Here is a 23,027-nt window from a genome sequence, read left to right as displayed (position 1 = left end):
CACTACTTTATCAGTCCTGTCCTGTCACCACATCAATGTCTGAACTCTCCCACCTGCTGCACGTGGCGTCGTTTCCGCGTGATAATGAACCTTCATTATCTCTTACACCCCCCTCCTCTCCACTCTCTCTCCCTCCCTCCCCTTTCACTCTCTCTCCCTCCCTCCCCTTCCACTCTCCCTCCCCCCCTCCCCTTCCACTCTCTCGCCCCCCCTCTTCCACTCTCGCTCCCCCCTCTTTCTCCCCTCCCTTATTCTCGCTACCCTCCCTCGCTCCCTCCCTCACTCCCTCCTCTTGTCTCCACTCACTCCCTCTTTCTCTCCGCCCCAGGCAGACACTCTGAAGGAGCGCTATCAGAAGATAGGTGACACCAAGAGAACCACGCCCATCGAGGTGCTGTGTGAGAGCTTCCCAGGTCTGGATCTCTTCTCTATCTGCTTCTTTCTGTCCCACTACTAGTTCCTTTCAGTACTTTAGGTTAGCCTGCTGGTTAGGAGTAAATAACTACGTAACACCTGAAATATTGGAAAGATATTTCATTGTTTGTGTTTTTTTCCTTCCTGTATTTAATGTGTGTTTTTCTCCTTGTTGAAGAGATGGCCACCTACCTGCGTTATGTGGGTTCTCTGGACTTCCTGCAGAAGCCGGACTACGACTACTTACGGAAACTCTTCACCGACCTCTTCGATAGCAACGGCTATGTCTTTGACTATGAGTACGACTGGGTCGGCAAGCCACTGGTCAGTCCATATCTCTACTATTAATGCTCTGTCTCTCTGCAGGACAACGGGCCTCATTGATATACATGGGATTCACGCTATATTTTGGATACTTACTAAGTTAGATGGATGAGTTTATCAGAAAGGTAACAACAATTACTGTTTAGTTTTAACCATGACCTTTAACCCCTCTCCTCAGTACAGTCCTATTGGCTGTTTAGTTTTAACCATGACCTTTAACCCCTCTCCTCAGTACAGTCCTATTGGCTGTTTAGTTTTAACCATGACCTTTAACCCCTCTCCTCAGTACAGTCCTATTGGCTGTTTAGTTTTAACCATGACCTTTAACCCCTTTCCTCAGTACAGTCCTATTGGCTGTTTAGTTTTAACCGTGACCTTTAACCCCTCTCCTCAGTACAGTCCTATTGGCTGTTTAGTTTTAACCGTGACCTTTAACCCCTCTCCTCAGTACAGTCCTATTGGCTGTTTAGTTTTAACCATGACCTTTAACCCCTCTCCTCAGTACAGTCCTATTGGCTGTTTAGTTTTAACCATGACCTTTAACCCCTCTCCTCAGTACAGTCCTATTGGCTGTTTAGTTTTAACCATGACCTTTAACCCCTTTCCTCAGTACAGTCCTATTGGCTGTTTAGTTTTAACCGTGACCTTTAACCCCTCTCCTCAGTACAGTCCTATTGGCTGTTTAGTTTTAACCGTGACCTTTAACCCCTCTCCTCAGTACAGTCCTATTGGCTGTTTAGTTTTAACCATGACCTTTAACCCCTCTCCTCAGTACAGTCCTATTGGCTGTTTAGTTTTAACCATGACCTTTAACCCCTTTCCTCAGTACAGTCCTATTGGCTGTTTAGTTTTAACCGTGACCTTTAACCCCTCTCCTCAGTACAGTCCTATTGGCTGTTTAGTTTTAACCCCTCTCCTCAGTACAGTCCTATTGGCTGTTTAGTTAATGATGACCTTTAACCCCTCAGTACAGTCCTATTAGCTGTTTAGTTAATGATGATCTTTCACCTCTCTCCTCAGCCTACTCCCATTGGTTCAGTCCCCAGTGAGACCCTTCTACAGTCCAGCAGCAGAGACAAGGCAACGCAGCAGACCAAAAACCAGGTAGCACACACACACACACACACACACACACACACACACACACACACACACACTGAAGACCCAGTCCCTGATGAAGAACAGCTACTTCAGTTTCTCTTGATAGACTAACTTACAGCAAAACTGACAGAACAATTTGAGGACAAAGCTCCCATTTTTTTTTTCATTCACATTTTCACACGTCATTCTCTGCATTTGACATTTAGTGTTAATAACTTAACTGTAGCCTGGTCAGCATCCACTGGTACTTCTGCCAACTCAATCATTGTCAAGCCAAACAGACTGGTACCCAGGCTATATTAAAGAGACCAGCAACAGACTGGTACCCAGGCTATATTAAAGAGACCCGCAACAGACTGGTACCCGGGCTATATTAAAGAGACCCGCAACAGACTGGTACCCAGGCTATATTAAAGAGACCCGCAACAGACTGGTACCCAGGCTATATTAAGGAGACCAGCAACAGGCTGGTACCCAGGCTATATTAAAGAGACCAGCAACAGACTGGTACCCAGGCTATATTAAAGAGACCAGCAACAGACTGGTACCCAGGCTATATTAAAGAGACCAGCAACAGACTGGTACCCAGGCTATATTAAAGAGACCAGCAACAGACTGGTACCCAGGCTATATTAAAGAGACCCGCAACAGACTGGTACCCAGGCTATATTAAAGAGACCCGCAACAGACTGGTACCCAGGCTATATTAAAGAGACCCGCAACAGACTGGTACCCAGGCTATATTAAAGAGACCCGCAACAGACTGGTACCCAGGCTATATTAAAGAGACCCGCAACAGACTGGTACCCAGGCTATATTAAAGAGACCCGCAACAGACTGGTACCCAGGCTATATTAAAGAGACCCGCAACAGACTGGTACCCAGGCTATATTAAAGAGACCCGCAACAGACTGGTACCCAGGCTATATTAAAGAGACCCGCAACAGACTGGTACCCAGGCTATATTAAAGAGACCCGCAACAGACTGGTACCCAGGCTATATTAAAGAGACCCGCAACAGACTGGTACCCAGGCTATATTAAAGAGACCCGCAACAGACTGGTACCCAGGCTATATTAAAGAGACCCGCAACAGACTGGTACCCGGGCTATATTAAAGAGACCCGCAACAGACTGGTACCCGGGCTATATTAAAGAGACCCGCAACAGACTGGTACCCTGGCTATATTAAAGAGACCCGCAACAGACTGGTACCCAGGCTATATTAAAGAGACCCGCAACAGACTGGTACCCGGGCTATATTAAAGAGACCCGCAACAGACTGGTACCCGGGCTATATTAAAGAGACCCGCAACAGACTGGTACCCGGGCTATATTAAAGAGACCCGCAACAGACTGGTACCCGGGCTATATTAAAGAGACCCGCAACAGACTGGTACCCGGGCTATATTAAAGAGACCCGCAACAGACTGGTACCCGGGCTATATTAAAGAGACCCGCAACAGACTGGTACCCGGGCTATATTAAAGAGACCCGCAACAGACTGGTACCCGGGCTATATTAAAGAGACCCGCCACAGACTGGTACCCGGGCTATATTAAAGAGACCCGCCACAGACTGGTACCCGGGCTATATTAAAGAGACCCGCCACAGACTGGTACCCGGGCTATATTAAAGAGACCCGCCACAGACTGGTACCCGGGCTATATTAAAGAGACCCGCCACAGACTGGTACCCGGGCTATATTAAAGAGACCCGCCACAGACTGGTACCCGGGCTATATTAAAGAGACCCGCCACAGGCTGGTACCCGGGCTATATTAAAGAGACCCGCCACAGGCTGGTACCCAGGCTATATTAAAGAGACCCGCCACAGACTGGTACCCGGGCTATATTAAAGAGACCCGCCACAGACTGGTACCCGGGCTATATTAAAGAGACCCGCCACAGACTGGTACCCGGGCTATATTAAAGAGACCCGCCACAGGCTGGTACCCGGGCTATATTAAAGAGACCCGCCACAGGCTGGTACCCGGGCTATATTAAAGAGACCCGCCACAGACTGGTACCCGGGCTATATTACAGAGACCCGCCACAGACTGGTACCCGGGCTATATTACAGAGACCCGCCACAGGCTGGTACCCGGGCTATATTAAAGAGACCCGCCACAGACTGGTACCCGGGCTATATTAAAGAGACCAGCAACAGACTGGTACCCGGGCTATATTAAAGAGACCAGCAACAGACTGGTACCCGGGCTATATTAAAGAGACCAGCAACAGACTGGTATCAGTCTCAGAACATCAGCTTGTTCCGTCGCTTGTGCTTCTGCATGTCACGTAGTCCTCACGTGCACTCTTTTTCCTCCCACGTCACCGCAGGCAGCACTGCCCCTCAGGTCTGTCTGTCTGTGTCCTCTGGTTGAGCAGGGTCTAAGTAGCTGTCTAACTGCTTCTGCACAAGAGGGAAAAGACACAACCTCTTTAAACTTAAATGTTTTGTTTCCTTCCTTCTTTTACACTCCTCCTTCCTTTACCATCTCCTCCATCCTCCCCCTTTGTCCTCCCCTCCCTCCCCCTTTGTCCTCCCCTCCCTCCCTCCATCTCTCCCCTCCCTCCCTCCATCTCTCCCCTCCCTCCCTCCCTCTCTCCCCCTTTGTCCTCCCCTCCCTCCCTCCATCTCTCCCCTCCCTCCCTCCATCTCTCCCCTCCCTCCCTCCATCTCTCCCCCTTTGTCCCGCCCTCCCTCCCTCTCTCCCCCTTTGTCCTCCCCTCCCTCCCTCCATCTCTCCCCTCCCTCCCTCCCTCTCTCCCCCTTTGTCCTCCCCTCCCTCCCTCCATCTCTCCCCTCCCTCCCTCCATCTCTCCCCTCCCTCCCTCCATCTCTCCCCTCCCTCCATCTCTCCCCCTTTGTCCCGCCCTCCCTCCCTCTCTCCCCCTTTGTCCTCCCCTCCCTCCCCCTTTGTCCTCCCCTCCCTCCCTCCATCTCTCCCCCCCCTCCCTCCATCTCTCCCCTCCCTCCCTCCATCTCTCCCCTCCTCCCTCCATCTCTCCCCTCCCTCCCTCCATCTCTCCCCTCCCTCCCTCCATCTCTCCCCTCCCTCCCTCCATCTCTCCCCTCCCTCCCTCCATCTCTCCCTCTTTGTCCTGCCCTCTCTCCCCCTTTGTCCTGCCCTCCCTCCCTCTTTGTCCTCCCCTCCCTCCCTCCATCTCTCCCCTCCCTCCCTCCATCTCTCCCCTCCCTCCCTCCCTCTCTCCCCCTTTGTCCTCCCCTCCCTCCCCCTTTGTCCTCCCCTCCCTCCCTCCATCTCTCCCCCCCCTCCCTCCATCTCTCCCCTCCCTCCCTCCATCTCTCCCCTCCCTCCCTCCATCTCTCCCCTCCCTCCCTCCCTCCCTCCCTCTTTGTCCTGCCCTCCCTCCATCTCTCCCCTCCCTCCCTCCCTCCCTCTTTGTCCTGCCCTCCCTCCCTCTTTGTCCTGCCCTCCCTCCCTCTTTGTCCTGCCCTCCCTCCCTCTTTGTCCTGCCCTCCCTCCCTCCCTCCCTCCCTCCCTCCCCCTTTGTCCTGCCCTCCCTCCCCCTTTGTCCTGCCCTCCCTCCCTCTTTGTCCTGCCCTCCCTCCCCCTTTGTCCTGCCCTCCCTCCCCCTTTGTCCTGCCCTCCCTCCATCTCTCCCCTCCCTCCATCTCTCCCCCTTTGTCCTGCCCTCCCTCCCCCTTTGTCCTGCCCTCCCTCCCCCTTTGTCCTGCCCTCCCTCCCTCCCTCCCTCCCCCTTTGTCCTGCCCTCCCTCCCTCTTTGTCCTGCCCTCCCTCCCTCCCTCCCTCCCCCTTTGTCCTGCCCTCCCTCCCTCTTTGTCCTGCCCTCCCTCCCCCTTTGTCCTGCCCTCCCTCCCTCTTTGTCCTGCCCTCCCTCCCTCCCTCCCTCTCTCCCTCTTTGTCCTGCCCTCCCTCCCTCTTTGTCCTGCCCTCCCTCCCCCTTTGTCCTGCCCTCCCTCCCCCTTTGTCCTGCCCTCCCTCCCTCCCTCCCTCCCTCTCTCCCTCTTTGTCCTGCCCTCCCTCCCTCTTTGTCCTGCCCTCCCTCCCCCTTTGTCCTGCCCTCCCTCCCCCTTTGTCCTGCCCTCCCTCCCTCCCTCCATCTCTCCCTCTTTGTCCTGCCCTCCCTCCCTCTTTGTCCTGCCCTCCCTCCCTCCCTCCCTCCCTCCCTCCCTCCCTCCCTCCCTCCCTCCCTCCCTCCCTCTTTGTTCTGCCCTCCCTCCCTCTTTGTCCTGCCCTCCCTCCCTCCCTCCCTCCCTCCCTCCCTCCCCCTTTGTCCTGCCCTCCCTCCCTCTTTGTCCTGCCCTCCCTCCCTCTTTGTCCTGCCCTCCCTCCCTCCCTCCCTCCCCCTTTGTCCTGCCCTCCCTCCCCCTTTGTCCTGCCCTCCCTCCCTCTTTGTCCTGCCCTCCCTCCCCCTTTGTCCTGCCCTCCCTCCCTCTTTGTTCTGCCCTCCCTCCCTCCCTCCCTCCCTCCATCTCTCCCTCTTTGTCCTGCCCTCCCTCCCCCTTTGTCCTGCCCTCCCTCCCTCTTTGTCCTGCCCTCCCTCCCTCCCTCCCTCCCTCCCTCCCTCCCTCCCTCCCTCTTTGTCCTGCCCTCCCTCCCTCCATCTCTCCCCCTTTGTCCTGTCCTCTCTTCCCTTGCTGTCGCACCAGTCGCCAGAACCCAAAGGAAGTGAGTCCCAGCCCACTCCAGTGACCAATAGGGAGCTGCTGGGGTCCCATCTAACAGCTGATGGGCTGGGTGGCTCCGTCCAGGTACTGGGCAGTGGGTGTAGTCCATCAATGCTAAACACTGTCTTAATTCTTTCTACCGTATGTCTTTCTTTTCCGTTTTCTCTTTCTCTGTTCTTTCCTCGCTTCTTTTTCTGTTTCTTTTGCACAAGGTCTCTGCTAAGCCAGGTTCTTTCAGTCGGCTCAGTTCCACACTTCACTATGGACACGGCGGAAACCTTATTCAATCACACCTAACCGGACAATCAAATCTTTGTGGCCGTGAGCCCAACGTATCTGTATAGTACCCACAATGCTCTGGTTAACCTCTTCACGAGTCTAGTATTTAGCAGCTCTCCTCAGAAAACGTAGCGTTTAACTGTTACCACTCCTGTCACAGGGCATTAAGTGGCTTCTTTTCTATCGACAGGAACTCTGCTAACTTCTGCTTCACTTTACCGAGCGCTGTTTTGTCGTCAGCTAGCTCACGTTACAGTTCCCGTAGCCTAGCTTGCACGCAATTAGTGCTGTTGGCTCGCTAGCTTCACTGCTTTAGCGTCGCACTAATAGCCGGGTTTCCACTAGTTGTAGCTACGTCGACTAGTGGCCTCTCGCTCGCCGTCGGTCCCCCACCGTTTGGAGTTAGCTGAACGGCCATTTCGGTCTGCTTGGCTAAACTTCAGTGGTACCCCACCGTAGAGCACAATCCTTTACATTCCCGTGTAAAAGATCAACCTAGTAGTACATTATTTATCTCGAGTGGCTTGGTTTACACAGTCGCCACTTAGTATTAACACACACTTGGCTAGCTAGCTATCGTCTCGGGTGATAATAGCTACGTAGCTAAGTTAGCATTCCTGTTAACTCAGCCTTTCACTATCCTGAAAGTAGTTAGACTGTATTTCTCACTCCCCTTGTAAATAAAGCTTTGTTTATGCTTATCTGACTTCCAGCTATCATTACCCTGATGTAATTATGGCAAAGAATATCGACCCGGTGGGCCAAAAGTACCTTTTTTAGTCCCTGCATGCTATGATTTGATTGTAGTCAGAGGCTACGAATACGGTTTTCGCTCCTACCCAGCCCTCTCTGGAAACATCTCAACTCTTAAGCATCCAAGTCACGTTCTGCCTATGTTTTATTTACACACATCCACGTTTCTCTCTCTTTTGAAATTAATTTGATCTATAGATGATGTAGCCCATGTCTCTCTATCATATTTCTGAAGTGCTGCGATTTTGAACGAAAGATACGAAAATGTCAACCTGTCTGTTGTAACGGGTATTGCCGTCGTACAAGCAATACGCAGTCTACACATTGCTTTGGGGGCAAAGCAATTCGCGCTCTGTGTGATTCATGTTTACACTTTATAGTTATGCTGCCTTATAGCCAGTGTAACGGATGTGAAATGGCTAGCTAGTTAGCGGGTACGCGCTAGTAGCGTTTCAATCAGTTACGTCACTTGCTCTGAAACCTAGTAGTAGTGTTGCCCCTTGCTCTGCAAGGGCGCGGCTTTTGTGGAGCGATGGGTAACGACGCTTCGTGGGCGACCGTTGTTGATGTGTGCAGAGGGTCCCTGGTTCGCGCCCGTGTCGGGGCGAGGGGACGGTTTAAAGTTATACTGTTACACCAGGAGTCTCCCACTGGGCCAAAACTGGTTGATTCAATGTTGTTATTTTAACCAAACAGTTCAATGTGATGACGTTGAATCAACGTGGGAAACTGATTAGATTAGCAAAAAGTCAACAACACAAGTGAATTGTCTTTTTAGTCGCCTATTTTTTTTGCCTCAATTATTTCTGTAGATTTCCCGTTGAATTAATCTTAGTTGACAACTCAACCAAATGGAAATGGAAACTAGACGTTGAACTTATGTCTGTGTCCAGTGGGCTGCTTCCTGTTTAGCCAAATCCAATTTTATTTGTCACGTACACATGGTGAGCAGATGTTAATGAGAGTGTAGCGAAATGCTTGTGCTTCTAGTTCCGACAGTGGAGTAATATCTAACAAGCAATCTAACAATTCCACAACTACCTAATACACACATCTAAAGGGGTGAATGAGAATATAAATATATGGATGAGCGATGGCCGAGAGGCATAGGCAAGATGCAGTAGATGGTATAAAATACAATATATATATTTTTTTATATTATTTATTTATTTCACCTCGTAGGCCAGTTGAGAACAAGTTCTCATTGACAGCTGTGACCTGGACAAGATAAAGCAAAGCAGTGCGACAAAAACAACACAGAGTTACACATGGAATAAAACAAACGTACAGTCAACAACACAATATAAAAATCTATGTACAGTGTGTGCAAATGAAGGAAGATAAGGGAGGTAAGGCAATAAATAGGTCGTAGTGGCGAAATAATTACAATTTAGCATTAACACTGGAATGATAGATGTGCAGAAGATGAATGTGCAAGTAGAGATACTGGGGTGCAAAAGAGGAAAAAAATATATGTGATATGAGTAATGTAATATGTAAACATTTTTAAAGGGGCGTTGTTTAAAGTGACTAGTGATTCATTTGTTAGTGGCCAGTGATCGGGTCCCCATGTAGGCAGCAGCCTCTCTGAGTTAGTGATGGCTGTTTAGCAGTCTGATGGCCTTGAGATAGAAGCTGTTCTTCAGTCAAGCCAAAGAGCTCGATCTTGGTTTCATCAGACTAGAGAATCTTGTTTCTTATGGTCTAAGAGTCCTTTAGGTGCCCTTTGGCAAACTCCAAGCGGGCTGTCATGTGCCTTTTACTGAGGAGTGGCTTCCATCTGGCCACTACCATAAATTACTGATTGGTGGACTGCTGTAGAGATGGTTGTCCTTCTGGAATGTTCGCCCATCGCCACAGAGGAACAACTCTGAATCTCTGTCAGAGTGACCATCGGGTTCTTGGTCACCTCCCTGACAAGGCCCTTCTACCCTGATTTTTATCAGTTTGGCCAGGCAGCCAGCTCTAGGTGGTTCCAAACTTCTTCCATGTAAGAATGATGGAGGCCACTGTGTTCTTGAGGACCTTCAATGCTGCAGAAATGTTTTGGTACCCTTCCCCAGATCTGTGCCTCGACACAATCCAGTCTCGTACCTCTACGGACAATTCCCTCAACCTCATGGTTTGGTTTTTGCTCTGACATGCACTGTCATCTTTGGGACCTTTATATAGACTGGTGTGTGCCTTTCCAAATCATGTCCAATCAATTGAATTTACCACAGATGGAAACATCAAGGATGATCAATGGAAACAGGATGCACCTGAGCTCAATTTAGAGTGTCATAGCAAAGGGTCTGAATACTTATGTAAATAAGATATATATTTAATAAAAAAATTAAAACATTTCTAGAAACTTGTTTTTGTTGTCATTATGGGGAATTGTGTGTAGATAAGGATTCTTTTATTATTAAATCAATATCGGAATAATCCTGTAAAGTAACAAAATGTTGAAAGGTCAAAGGGTTTGAATACATTCCGAATGTTCATCGACTGGTTGATCTGTGCAGACACTCGGCCCAGCTGCTGTCGGGCTCAGACAGCGGAGCTCTCGGCCCAGCTGTTGCCGGGCTCAGACACTCGGCCCAGCTGCTGTCGGGCTCAGACACTCGGCCCAGCTGCTGTCGGGCTCAGACACTCGGCCCAGCTGGTGTCGGGCTCAGACAGCGGAGCACTCGGCCCAGCTGGTGTCGGGCTCAGACAGCGGAGCCCTCGGCCCAGCTGGTGTCGGGCTCAGACAGCGGAGCCCTCGGCCCAGCTGGTGTCGGGCTCAGACAGCGGAGCCCTTGGCCCAGCTGGTGTCGGGCTCAGACAGCGGAGCCCTCGGCCCAGCTGTTGCCGGGCTCAGACAGCGGAGCCCAGCTGTTGCATACTTAAATTCACACAGGACACCGGATAAGACAGGAGAAGTACTCCAGATATAACAGACTGATCCTAGCCCCCCGACACATAAACTACTGCAGCATAAATACTGGAGGCTGAGACCGTTGACTGGGGCAGCTCTAGCAGGGCCGAAATTTGAGGAACTGACTTGTTGGAAAGGTGGCATCCTATGATGGTGCCATGTTGAAAGTCACAGAGCTCTTCACTAAGGCCATTCTGTGTCAGGGGGCTAGGGTCAGTCCGTAATGTCTGGAGTATTTCTCCTGTCTTATCCAGTGTCCTGTTTGATCATGCTAGAATCCACAGGTCTAGATGATATACTGAGTATAATGCCATCTAGAGTGAGCTTAGTGTTTTGTCATTGGATGAATCCGCCATCTCGAGTGAGAGTAAACACCCGTTGCTTACGGCTTTATAAAGTCGAGCACGCAGCCATGCAATCTCCATAGACAAACATTGGCAGTAGAATGGCCCCGTACTGAAGAGCTCTGTGACTTTCAACATGGCATCATCATAGGATGCCACCTTTCCAACAAGTCAGTTCCTCAAATTTCGGGGCCTGCTAGAGCTGCCCCGGTCAACTGTAAGCGCTGTTATTGTGAAGTGGAAACGTCTAGGAGCCAAAACAACTCAGCCACGAAGCGGTAGACCTCACAGATCGGGACCGCTGAGTGCTGAACAGTGTAAAAATCGTCTGTCCTCGTTTGCAAAACTCACTCACTGATTTCCAACCTGCCTCTGAAAGCAACGTCAGCACATCAACTTTTCGTCAGGAGCTTCATGAAATGGGTTTCCATGGCTGAGCAGCCGCACACAAGCCTAAGATCACCATGCTCAATGCCAAGCGTCGGCTGGAGTGGTGTAAAGCTCACCGCCATTGGACTCTGGAGCAGTTCTCTGGAGTGATGAATCACACTTCACCATCTGGCAGTCCGACGGACGAATCTGGGTTTTGGAGGATGCCAGGAGAACGCTACCTGCCCCAATGCATAGTGACAACTGTAAAGTTTGGTGGAGGAGGAATAATGGTCGGGGGCTGTTTTTCATAGTTCGGGCCCCTTAGTTCCAGTGAAGGGAAATATTGATGCTACAGCATACAATGACATTCTAGACGATTCTGTGCTTACAACTTTGTGGCAACAGTTTGGGGAAGGCCCTTTCCTGTTTCAGCATAACGATGCCCCCGTGCACAAAGTGAGGTCCATACAGAAATGGTTTGTCGAGATTAGTGTGGAAGAACTGGCCTGCACAGAGCCCTGACCTCAACCCCATCAAACACCTTTGGGATTAGTTAGAACGCTGACTGCGAGCCAGGCCTAATCGCCCAACATCAGTGCCTTAATGGAAGCAAGTTTTCGCAGCAATGTTCCAACATCTAGTGGAAAGTCTTCCCAGAAGAGTGGAGGCTGTTATAGCAGCAATGTTCCAACATCTAGTGGAAAGCCTTCCCAGAAGAGTGGAGGCTATTATAGCAGCAATGTTCCAACATCTAGTGGAAAGCCTTCCCAGATGAGTGGAGGCTATTTATAGTAGCAATGTTCCAACATCTAGTGGAAAGCCTTCCCAGAAGAATGGAGGCTATTTATAGTAGCAATGTTCCAACATCTAGTGGAAAGCCTTCCCAGAAGAGTGGAGGCTGTTATAGCAGCAATGTTCCAACATCTAGTGGAAAGCCTTCCCAGAAGAGTGGAGGCTGTTATAGCAGCAATGTTCCAACATCTAGTGGAAAGCCTTCCCAGAAGAATGGAGGCTATTTATAGTAGCAAACGAGAGTCCATATTAATTCCCATGATTTTTTAATTAGATGTTGGACGAGCAGGTGTCCACATACTTTTGGTCGTGTAGTTTAGTGTTAGTGACATGACATAATATTGGACCACAGTAAACTACCATCTGACTTTCCATGATGCTCCCCTGCAGGTGATGAGTTCGACCAATGGGGAGCTGAATACAGACGATCCGACTGCGGGCCACTCCAACACCCCCATCACCGCCCCGGCCGAGGTGGAGGTGGCCGACGACACAAAGTAAGATGGATGCCCCTCGCCCTCCTTCCTCCGTCCCCTCGCGCTCCTCCCTCTGTCTCCTCGCCCTCCTTCCTCCGTCCCTCCTTCCTCCGTCCCCTCGCGCTCCTTCCTCCATCCCTCCATCCCCTCGCCCTCCTTCCTCCATCCCCTCGCCCTCCTTCCTCCGTCCCCTCGCCCTCCTTCATCCGTCCCCTCGCCCTCCTTCCTCCGTCCCCTCGCCCTCCTTCCGCCGTCCCCTCGCCCTCCTTCCTCCGTCCCCTCGCCCTCCTTCCTCCGTCCCCTCGCCCTCCTTCCTCCGTCCCCTCGCCCTCCTTCCTCCGTCCCCTCGCCCTCCTCCCTCCGTCCCCTCGCCCTCCTCCCTCCGTCCCCTCGCCCTCCGTCCCCTCGCCCTCCGTCCCCTCGCCCTCCGTCCCCTCGCCCTCCGTCCCCTCGCCCTCCGTCCCCTCGCCCTCCTTCCCCTCGCCCTCCGTCCCCTCGCCCTCCGTCCCCTCGCCCTCCGTCCCCTCGCCCTCCGTCCCCTCGCCCTCCTTCCTCCGTCCCCTCGCCCTCCTTCCTCCGTCCCCTCGCCCTCCTTCCTCTGTCCCCTCGCCCTCCTTCCTCCGTCCCTCCATCCCCTCGCCCTCCTTCCTCCGTCCCCTCGCCCTCCTTCCTCCGTCCCCTCGCCCTCCTTCCTCCGTCCCCTCGCCCTCCTTCCTCCGTCCCCTCGCCCTCCTTCCGCCGTCCCCTCGCCCTCCTTCCTCCGTCCCCTCGCCCTCCTTCCTCCGTCCCCTCGCGCTCCTTCCTCCGTCCCCTCGCCCTCCTTCCTCCGTCCCCTCGCGCTCCTTCCTCCGTCCCCTCGCCCTCCTTCCTCCGTCCCCTCGTCCTCCTTCCTCCGTCCCCTCGTCCTCCTTCCTCCGTCCCCTCGTCCTCCTTCCTCCGTCCCCTCGCCCTCCTTCCTCCGTCCCCTCGCCCTCCTTCCTCCGTCCCCTCGTCCTCCTTCCTCCGTCCCCTCGTCCTCCTTCCTCCGTCCCCTCGTCCTCCTTCCTCCGTCCCCTCGTCCTCCTTCCTCCGTCCCCTCGCCCTCCTTCCTCCGTCCCCTCGCCCTCCTTCCTCCGTCCCATCGCTCTCCTTCCTCCTCCCTCCGCCCTCCTTCCTCCATCCCTCCGTCTCCTCGCCCTCCTTCCTCCGTCCCCTCGCCCTCCTTCCTCCGTCCCCTCGCCCTCCTTCCTCCGTCCCCTCGCCCTCCTTCCTCCGTCCCCTCGCCCTCCTTCCTCCGTCCCCTCGCCCTCCTTCCTCCGTCCCCTCGCCCTCCTTCCTCCGTCCCTCCGTCCCCTCGCGCTCCTCCCCCCGTCCCTCCTTCCTCCGTCCCCTCGCGCTCCTTCCTCCGTCCCCTCGCGTTCATCCCTCCGTCCTCCTTCCTCCGTCCCCTCGTCCTCCTTCCTCCGGCCCCTCGTCCTCCTTCCTCCGGCCCCTCGCCCTCCTTCCTCCGTCCCCTCGCCCTCCTTCCTCCGTCCCCTCGTCCTCCTTCCTCCGTCCCCTCGCCCTCCTTCCTCCGTCCCCTCGCGCTCCTTCCTCCGTCCCCTCGCCCTCCTTCCTCCGTCCCCTCGCGCTCCTTCCTCCGTCCCCTCGCGCTCCTTCCTCCGTCCCCTCGTCCTCCTTCCTCCGTCCCCTCGCCCTCCTTCCTCCGTCCCCTCGCCCTCCTTCCTCCGTCCCCTCGCCCTCCTTCCTCCGTCCCCTCGCCCTCCTTCCTCCGTCCCCTCGCCCTCCTTCCTCCGTCCCCTCGCCCTCCTTCCTCCGTCCCCTCGCCCTCCTTCCTCCGTCCTTCCTCCATCCCTCCGTCCCCTCGCCCTCCTTCCTCCGTCCCCTCGCCCTCCTTCCTCCGTCCCCTCGCCCTCCTTCCTCCGTCCCCTCGCCCTCCTTCCTCCGTCCCCTCGCCCTCCTTCCTCCGTCCCTCCGTCCCCTCGCGCTCCTCCCTCCGTCCCTCCTCCCTCCGTCCCCTCGCCCTCCTCCCTCCGTCCCCTCGCCCTCCTCCCTCCGTCCCCTCGCCCTCCTCCCTCCGTCCCCTCGCCCTCCTCCCTCCGTACCCTCGCCCTCCTCCCTCCGTCCCCTCGCCCTCCTTCCTCCGTCCCCTCGCTCTCCTCCCTCCGTCCCCTCGCCCTCCTTCCTCCGTCCCCTCGCTCTCCTTCCTCCGTCCCTCCTTCCCCGTCCCCTCGCTCTCCTTCCTCCGTCCCCTCGCTCTCCTTCCTCCGTCCCCTCGCCCTCCTTCCTCCTTCCTCCGTCCCCTTGCTCTCCTTCCTCCGTCCCCTCGCTCTCCTTCCTCCGTCCCCTCGTCCTCCTTCCTCCGTCCCCTCGTCCTCCTTCCTCCGTCCCCTCGTCCTCCTTCCTCCGTCCCCTCGTCCTCCTTCCTCCGTCCCCTCGTCCTCCTTCCTCCGTCCCCTCGCTCTCCTTCCTCCGTCTCTCCTTCCTCCGTCCCCTCGCTCTCCTTCCTCCGTCCCCTCGCTCTCCTTCCTCCGTCCCTCCTTCCTCCGTCCCCTCGCTCTCCTTCCTCCGTCCCCTCGCCCTCCTTCCTCCGTCCCCTCGCTCTCCTTCCTCCGTCCCCTCGCTCTCCTTCCTCCGTCCCCTCGCCCTCCTTCCTCCGTCCCCTCGCCCTCCTTCCCCTCCTTCCTCCGTCCCTCCTTCCTCCGTCCCCTCGCCCTCCTTCCTCCGTCCCTCGCTCTCCTTACTCCGTCCCTCCTTCCTCCGTCCCCTCGCTCTCCTTCCTCCGTCCCCTCGCCCTCCTTCCTCCGTCCCTCCTTCCTCCGTCCCCTCGCCCTCCTTCCTCCGTCCCTCCTTCCTCCGTCCCCTCGCCCTCCTTCCTCCGTTTCCTGTGTGTGTCAAGAATGATCCACCACCCAAAGGACATCCAGCCAACTTGACACAACTGTGGGAAGCATTGGAGTCAACATGGGCCAGCATCCCTGTGGAAAACTTTCAACACCTTGTGGAGTCCATGTCCTGACGAATTGAGAATTGCCCATTCACCCTCTGAATGGCACAAATACACAATCCATGTCTCAAGGCTTACAAATCCTTCTTTAACACGTCTCCTCCCCTTCATCTACACTGATTGAAGTGGATTTAACAAGTGACATCAATAAGGGATCAAAGCTTTCACCTGGTCATGGAAAGAGCAGGTGTTCTTAATGTTTTGTATAGTCAGTGTCTGAGGACAATAAAGAATCTAATCCTATTGTTAATTTGTGTTCTGTTTCAGGTGCTGCTGTTTCTTTAAGAGGAGGACGGGGCAAGGCCTCCAGAGACACTAGTGAAGAAGAGGCAAGGCCTCCGGCGACACTAGTGAAGGGGAGAGGCCTCCGGTGACACTAGTGAAGAAGAGGCAAGGCCTCCAGAGACACTAGTGAAGAAGAGGCAAGGCCTCCGGCAACACTAGTGAAGAAGGGGAGAGGCCTCCGGCGGCACTCGTAAAGGGGAGAGGCCTCCGGCGGCACTCGTAAAGGGGAGAGGCCTCCGGCGGCACTCGTAAAGGGGAGAGGCCTCCGGCGGCACTCGTGAAGGGGAGAGGCCTCCGGCGACACCAGTGAAGGGGAGAGGCCTCCGGCGACACCAGTGAAGGGGAGAGGCCTCCGGCGACACCAGTGAAGGGGAGAGGCCTCCGGCGACACCAGTGAAGGGGAGAGGCCTCCGGCGACACCAGTGAAGGGGAGAGGCCTCCGGCGACACCAGTGAAGGGGAGAGGCCTCCGGCGACACCAGTGAAGGGGAGAGGCCTCCGGCGACACCAGTGAAGGGGAGAGGCCTCCGGCGACACCAGTGAAGGGGAGAGGCCTCCGGCGACACCAGTGAAGGGGAGAGGCCTCCGGCGACACCAGTGAAGGGGAGAGGCCTCCGGCGACACCAGTGAAGGGGAGAGGCCTCCGGCGACACCAGTGAAGGGGAGAGGCCTCCGGCGACACCAGTGAAGGGGAGAGGCCTCCGGCGACACCAGTGAAGGGGAGAGGCCTCCGGCGACACCAGTGAAGGGGAGAGGCCTCCGGCGACACCAGTGAAGGGGAGAGGCCTCCGGCGACACCAGTGAAGGGGAGAGGCCTCCGGCGACACCAGTGAAGGGGAGAGGCCTCCGGCGACACCAGTGAAGGGGAGAGGCCTCCGGCGACACCAGTGAAGGGGAGAGGCCTCCGGCGACACCAGTGAAGGGGAGAGGCCTCCGGCGACACCAGTGAAGGGGAGAGGCCTCCGGCGACACCAGTGAAGGGGAGAGGCCTCCGGCGACACCAGTGAAGGGGAGAGGCCTCCGGCGACACCAGTGAAGGGGAGAGGCCTCCGGCGACACCAGTGAAGGGGAGAGGCCTCCGGCGACACCAGTGAAGGGGAGAGGCCTCCGGCGACACCAGTGAAGGGGAGAGGCCTCCGGCGACACCAGTGAAGGGGAGAGGCCTCCGGCGACACCAGTGAAGGGGAGAGGCCTCCGGCGACACCAGTGAAGGGGAGAGGCCTCCGGCGACACCAGTGAAGGGGAGAGGCCTCCGGCGACACCAGTGAAGGGGAGAGGCCTCCGGCGACACCAGTGAAGGGGAGAGGCCTCCGGCGACACCAGTGAAGGGGAGAGGCCTCCGGCGACACCAGTGAAGGGGAGAGGCCTCCGGCGACACCAGTGAAGGGGAGAGGCCTCCGGCGACACCAGTGAAGGGGAGAGGCCTCCGGCGACACCAGTGAAGGGGAGAGGCCTCCGGCGATACTCGTGAAGAAGAGGCAAGGCCTCCAGAGACACTAGTGAAGAAGAGGCAAGGCCTCCAGAGACACTAGTGAAGGGGAGAGGCCTCCGGAGACACTCGTGAAGGAACAAGACGGACTGACGGGAGGAAAGCTGTACTGAAATTGAGCTGAGTGCTCTACACCCTCCTATCTCTCTCTCTTTGTACAGTTAGAGCGCTCCCTGTTGACCCTCCTGCAGTACTACAACACAGACTAATGCCTGGTGTGATGACCTGCCTAGTGCAGACAGACCGGCAGGACCAAACGGACCAGAACCATGATTGTCTGTGTGCTTGGAGCTGAGAGGATCAGAAGAAATTCATGTTTATATTTCTATAATGGATGGATGGATGGATAGCGGGGCGGAAAAATGACCCTCATAACGGACTGATGGAAAGAGCCAGAAAAGACCTGAGATGCATAAATAAGAGATTTCTTTAAGGACAGAAAGACTGTTGGAAACGGTTTGTGTTCCATATAAACGTTCTGAACTGGAGGACAGAGAAACAGACTACTGTAACACAGTAGTGATACCATGCTCCATTTACCAAGTCGTTGGTAAACTCCAGTATAACAGACAGGAAAGAAATAGTGAAAATGCATGAACACCAGAATCGGAAGAAAAATTTCACATGAATACAACTTCAATCAAGCGATCAAGTTTATTTTATATAGCCCTTCGTACATCAGCTAATATCTCAAAGTGCTGTACAGAAACCCAGCCTAAAACCCCAAACAGCAAGCAATGCAGGGGGAGAAGCACTGTGGCGAGGAAAATTCTTTCCTTTTTTTATTTTAAAATGAAGTTTTGAAACCCACTGAGTTGTTGAACAGTTGTACTTCGTTGTTCTTTAGAGCATCTTCAGGAAACAGCTTTTTTCTTCTTCTTTATTTCATTCTGTTTTCTCATTTCCTGTGGATGTTGGTGACGGATAGTGGCTGGTCTCAGGTACTGGGGGGGGGGAGATAAACAAATATTTAATCTCTTTAAAATTGCACTTTAGATGGGGGGGGGGGGGAGTTCATGGAATTCTGGGATTAAAGTTTAACACCGACAAACAGAAATACAAGCAGATGTAGGAACATTGAAACATTGAACTGAAAGCAGTGAACCAGTACGGTTTTATAACTACAGGAAGCCTGTATAAAACTGGTGTGACTCAAATGGCACCCTACTGCCAATATGTTGCACTAATGACCTAAATCATACGGGTCCTGGTCAAAAGTAGTTCACTAAAAGGTAAATGGGTGCTGTTTGGGACAAGCCCTAAGCGTCAATGGGTTTTATGTTGCTTGTCCAAGTCAGTCACTTGGGAGTCATAATTTTTGCCTCTTTTTTTTTTAACGAATGTCTCATTTTGAAATGTGGAACATATTTACGTATCTTTTTGTAAATGTTCTTAATGAGCATTCTCAACCTGTTAAATATCTCTGGTGACACACAGACATGCAATGAAATGTGTATAGTAGTAAAAAAAATAAAAATGTATAGTTGAGACCCAATGTCACAATGCATTATGACACGGTCGTCGTCATGTCACAACGGCTGACATTACTTGTCACAACCCGTTGTCAAATCAAATTTTATTTGTCACGTACACAGATGTTAATGCGAGTGTAGCGAAATGCTTGTGCTTCTAGTTCTGACAGTGCAGTAATATCTAACAATTCCCCAGCAACTACCTAATACACACAAATCTAAAGGGGTGAATGAGAATATGTACATATATGGATGAGCGATGGCCGAGCGGCATAGGCAAGGTGCAATAGATGGTATAAAATACAATATATACATGTGATATAAGATATGTAAACATTATTAAAGTGGCATTATTTACAGTGACTAGTGATCCATTTATTAAAGTGTCCAGTGATCGGGTCTCAATGTGGGCAGCAGCGTCTCTGAGTTAGTGATTGCTGTTTAGCAGTCTGATGGCATTTCTCAATCTCTCGGTCCCAGCTTTGATGCACCTGTACTGACCTCGCCTTCTGGATGATAGCGGGGTGAACAGGCAGTGATGCACCTGTACTGACCTCACCTTCTGGATGATAGCGGGGTGAACAGGCAGTGATGCACCTGTACTGACCTCGCCTTCTGGATGATAGCGGGGTGAACAGGCAGTGGCTCGGGTGGTTGTTGTTCTTGATGATCTTTTAATATGGTCATTACACTGTCATGTATTTAATGGCTGGCTATTACTGTCAACCCACATTTTATAAAAAATACATTTCCTGCAAAGAAGTTTATTTTCATTTAAAAGTTAGTTTGTTAACCCTTGGTTTTGAGGTCTTTATTATTTTTTTCATCTTTTTAAATAACTTGTAGAAAATACACTTTGTGACGTTGTCATGAAACATTATGACATCATAATCATATAAACCAAATAGGCCTATCACGTACAGGCCCTTAAATCAGTCACCTGTCAAAATGGTGTCTGGTCCTGCTCCTGAAATATGCTCCTACATTCTTCCCAGTCATCAGAAACAGCCTTGAAATATGCTCCTGAAATATGCTCTTACATTCTTCCCAGTCATCAGAAACAGCATTGGGGTAGGTGCATGTCTGACATCAATGAGTGTGCAATTTTTTATTTATTTTATTTTTATTTTTTATTTTACCGTTATTTTACCAGGTAAGTTGACTGAGAACACGTTCTCATTTGCAGCAACGACCTGGGGAATAGTTACAGGGGAGAGGAGGGGGATGAATGAGCCAATTGTAAACTGGGGATTATTAGGTGACCATGATGGTTTGAGGGCCAGATTGGGAATTTAGCCAGGACACCGGGGTTAACACCCCTACTCTTACGATAAGTGCCATGGGATCTTTAATGACCTCAGAGAGTCAGGACACCCGTTTAACGTCCCATCCGAAAGACGGCACCCTACACAGGGCAGTGTCCCCAATCACTGCCCTGGGGCATTGGGATATTTTTTTAGACCAGAGGAAAGAGTGCCTCCTACTGGCCCTCCAACACCACTTCCAGCAGCATCTGGTCTCCCATCCAGGGACTGACCAGGACCAACCCTGCTTAGCTTCAGAAGCAAGCCTGCAGTGGTATGCAGGGTGGTATGCTGCTGGGGGAGAGGCCATGACAATGATAAATGAATATGGTCCATTTTTAAAAACATTTGATATAACATTAACATGCTGAGATGTGGGTTATGGTGTACCAGCCCGGCAGGGGTGGGCAACGCCAGTCCTCAGGCCTGATTGCTGTCACACTTTTTCTCCATCCCAAGCAAACACAGCTGATTAATCTAATTGCCCTGCGTGGGCATGGATATGTGTAACCATTGCAATGTAACAGTGTAGCTTCCGTCCCTCTCCTCGCCTCGAACCAGGGACACTGCACACATCAACTGACACCCACGAAGCGTCGTTACCCATCGCGCCACAAAAGCCGCGGCCCTTGCAGAGCAAAGGGGAACAACTACTTCAAGGTGTCAGAGCGAGTGACGTTAACGATTTTTGAAACGCTATTAGCGCGCACCCGCTAACTAGCTAGCCATTTCACATCGGTTACATGCTGGGGCCTGGGGCCTTGCTGGGTACCCCATGGGCTGAGCTAGCAGGCGCCATTGCTCCTAAAAAAAACTAAGTGAAACGTAGGTAGCGTTCGCCACTTGGGCTAGTAGCCTAGCTAGTTAGCACAGTGCTAGCCGGAGAAGCTCATCCTTTAACAATATAAATGCATCTAGCTTTTGCTTCATGGGCTAGTAGCCTAGCTAGTTAGCACAGTGCTAGCCGGAGAAGCTCATCCTTTAACATTATAAATGCATCTAGCTTTTGCTTCATGGGCTAGTAGCCTAGCTAGTTAGCACAGTGCTAGCCGGAGAAGGTCATCCTTTAACAATATAAATGCATTTAGCTTTTGCTTCATGGGCTAGTAGCCTAGCTAGTTACTACAAAGTTAGCCAAAGGAAGCTAGCTCTATGTTGGTCTTGCGACAAAGAAAAGCGTGGCTCTCCACAGATAAGCAGTGAAGCTAGGACGGTCGGTGTAGTCAACGTAGCAGTGAAACGACCTGTCCTGATCTGTCATAGACGCTTGCTAAAAAACTTTAATGAGCAAGCCTTCCTTCATGAATTAACCTCTGTAAAATTTACATTTACATTTACATTTAAGTCATTTAGCAGACAAATTGGTATAGAATCAGATTGATCACCTCTGTCGAAGACGCTTGGACATTATTTTTGATATTTTCAGTGGTATTGTTAACAAACGCTCCCATAAAGAAAATGAGATTTACTGGTTTGACAGTGATCTAGCAGTTACGCCACTTCCAAGAATTGCATTTGGCGAAAGGCTCGGCACATGCATCCTCCGGCTGACTGGCTCTCGTTCAGGAAAATGAGAAATAAGTGCACTCAGGCTATCCGGAAGGCCACAGTTAGTTACTTTAAGGAGCTGTTCTCTCTCTGTAGGTCTAACCCCAAGAAGTTCTGGAAAACGGTTAAAGACATGGAGAATAAACCCTCCTCCTCACAGCTGTCCATGTCCCTTAACGTTGATGATGTGGTTGTTTCTGACAAGAAGCACATGGCTGAGCTCTTTAATCACCACTTCATTAAGTCAGGATTTCCTATTTGACTCAGCCATGCATCTTTGCCCGTCCAACATTTCCTCATCTCCCACCCCTTCTAATGCGACTAGCCCCGATGCCCCTCCCTCTTTTTTTTTCCCCCCTGCCCCGCTACATAGTTTCTCCCTGCAGGCGGCCACTGAGTCCAAGGTGCTAAAGGAGCTCCTGAAACGTGTTTCAATGATGTCATGTATTGATTATTGCTGCTGCCTTGGCCAGGTCTCCCTTGAAAAACAGAATCTGAGTCTCAATGGGTTAAATAAATCAAAATTCTGTCTGTAATAAAGCTCTTGGGCCTATGCCCTCCTGGGACACCCCATGGCTGCACCCCTGCCCAGTCATGTGAAGTCCATAGATTAAGGGGCCTAATGAATTTATTTCAGTTGACTTCATTCCCTTAAATGAACTCTATGTAACTATATGAACTCTATGTAACTATATGAACTCTATGTAACTATATGAACTCTATGTAACTATATGAACTCTATGTAACTATATGAACTCTATGTAACTATATGAACTCTATGTAACTATATGAACTCTATGTAACTATATGAACTTTTATGTAACTCTGAAAAATCTTTAGGAATTGTTACATGTTTACTTTTGTTCAGTTTTAATAACCATCGTATAAAAGTAAAACTTGGGAGTCACATGTTGTGTGGTCCTCCCACTATGACTCGGGGGGGGGGGGGGGGGGGGGGACGACCATGCAGTTTATTAAGCTACAGATAAAATAAACGATGAGGAAGCGAGGATGGAAAAAAAACGTTGATAAAGAACATCAAGACGAAGCAGCTGCTTTATTATAAGTGGGAGATTGTGACAGCCGGTTAAATGGCGTCCCTTGAGAAGGCGAGAACAAGATGGTTGTCAGGAGAAGTGCAGTATTATCATAAGGAGACGTATACTTGTAAAACAGAGGAGGAATGGAGGGAAAAAGAGAGGCAGAGGAGGTCTAAGAGGGTGAGCTTGAGTCAGTTAATAATGGTGGGAAAAAGGGAGCTGTTAAAGAAGAATGGTAGAAAGTGTAAGTAGAGTGAGCTGAAGACAGGAGGAGAAATGGAAGTGATTGAGTGCGAAGTATTGAAGGAGGTAGGTGGTGAAGTTCTCGGAGCCCGAGGCTTGAACCTAGGGTCAGGATAAAGATGAGTCTGTGACAGTTGGGGGAAAAGTGGACCCTTGCCTTTTGGCTGATCCATTTGTGGTTTCTGCCTTTTGGCTGATCCATTTGTGGTTTCAGGGTGGGTGAAAACAGTCTGGGGCTGTGGAATC

General features: G+C 52.3%; 1 protein-coding gene across 3 annotated transcripts in view; it reads left to right on the top strand.

Moving 5' to 3' along the window:
• Positions 1–19,009, top strand: part of LOC129823596 (casein kinase I-like) — a 70,449-nt gene extending 51,440 nt beyond the window's left edge. For 2 of the 3 annotated variants that reach the window (XM_055882445.1, XM_055882446.1), the window contains exons 7-12: positions 329–413; positions 593–738; positions 1,759–1,842; positions 6,480–6,581; positions 12,330–12,436; positions 15,669–19,009. In XM_055882445.1, the coding sequence (XP_055738420.1) occupies positions 329–413; positions 593–738; positions 1,759–1,842; positions 6,480–6,581; positions 12,330–12,436; positions 15,669–15,720 (576 nt within the window). In that variant the 3' untranslated portion in view covers positions 15,721–19,009. The remainder of the gene's footprint in view (positions 1–328; positions 414–592; positions 739–1,758; positions 1,843–6,479; positions 6,582–12,329; positions 12,437–15,668) is intronic. The other variant, XM_055882447.1, reaches the window with a different exon arrangement.
• Positions 19,010–23,027: the final 4,018 nt, after the last annotated feature.

The sequence above is a fragment of the Salvelinus fontinalis genome, chromosome 26 (genome assembly GCF_029448725.1).
Source record: "Salvelinus fontinalis isolate EN_2023a chromosome 26, ASM2944872v1, whole genome shotgun sequence".
Classification (NCBI taxonomy): domain Eukaryota; kingdom Metazoa; phylum Chordata; class Actinopteri; order Salmoniformes; family Salmonidae; genus Salvelinus; species Salvelinus fontinalis.
This window is presented reverse-complemented; position numbering and strand designations above follow the sequence as displayed.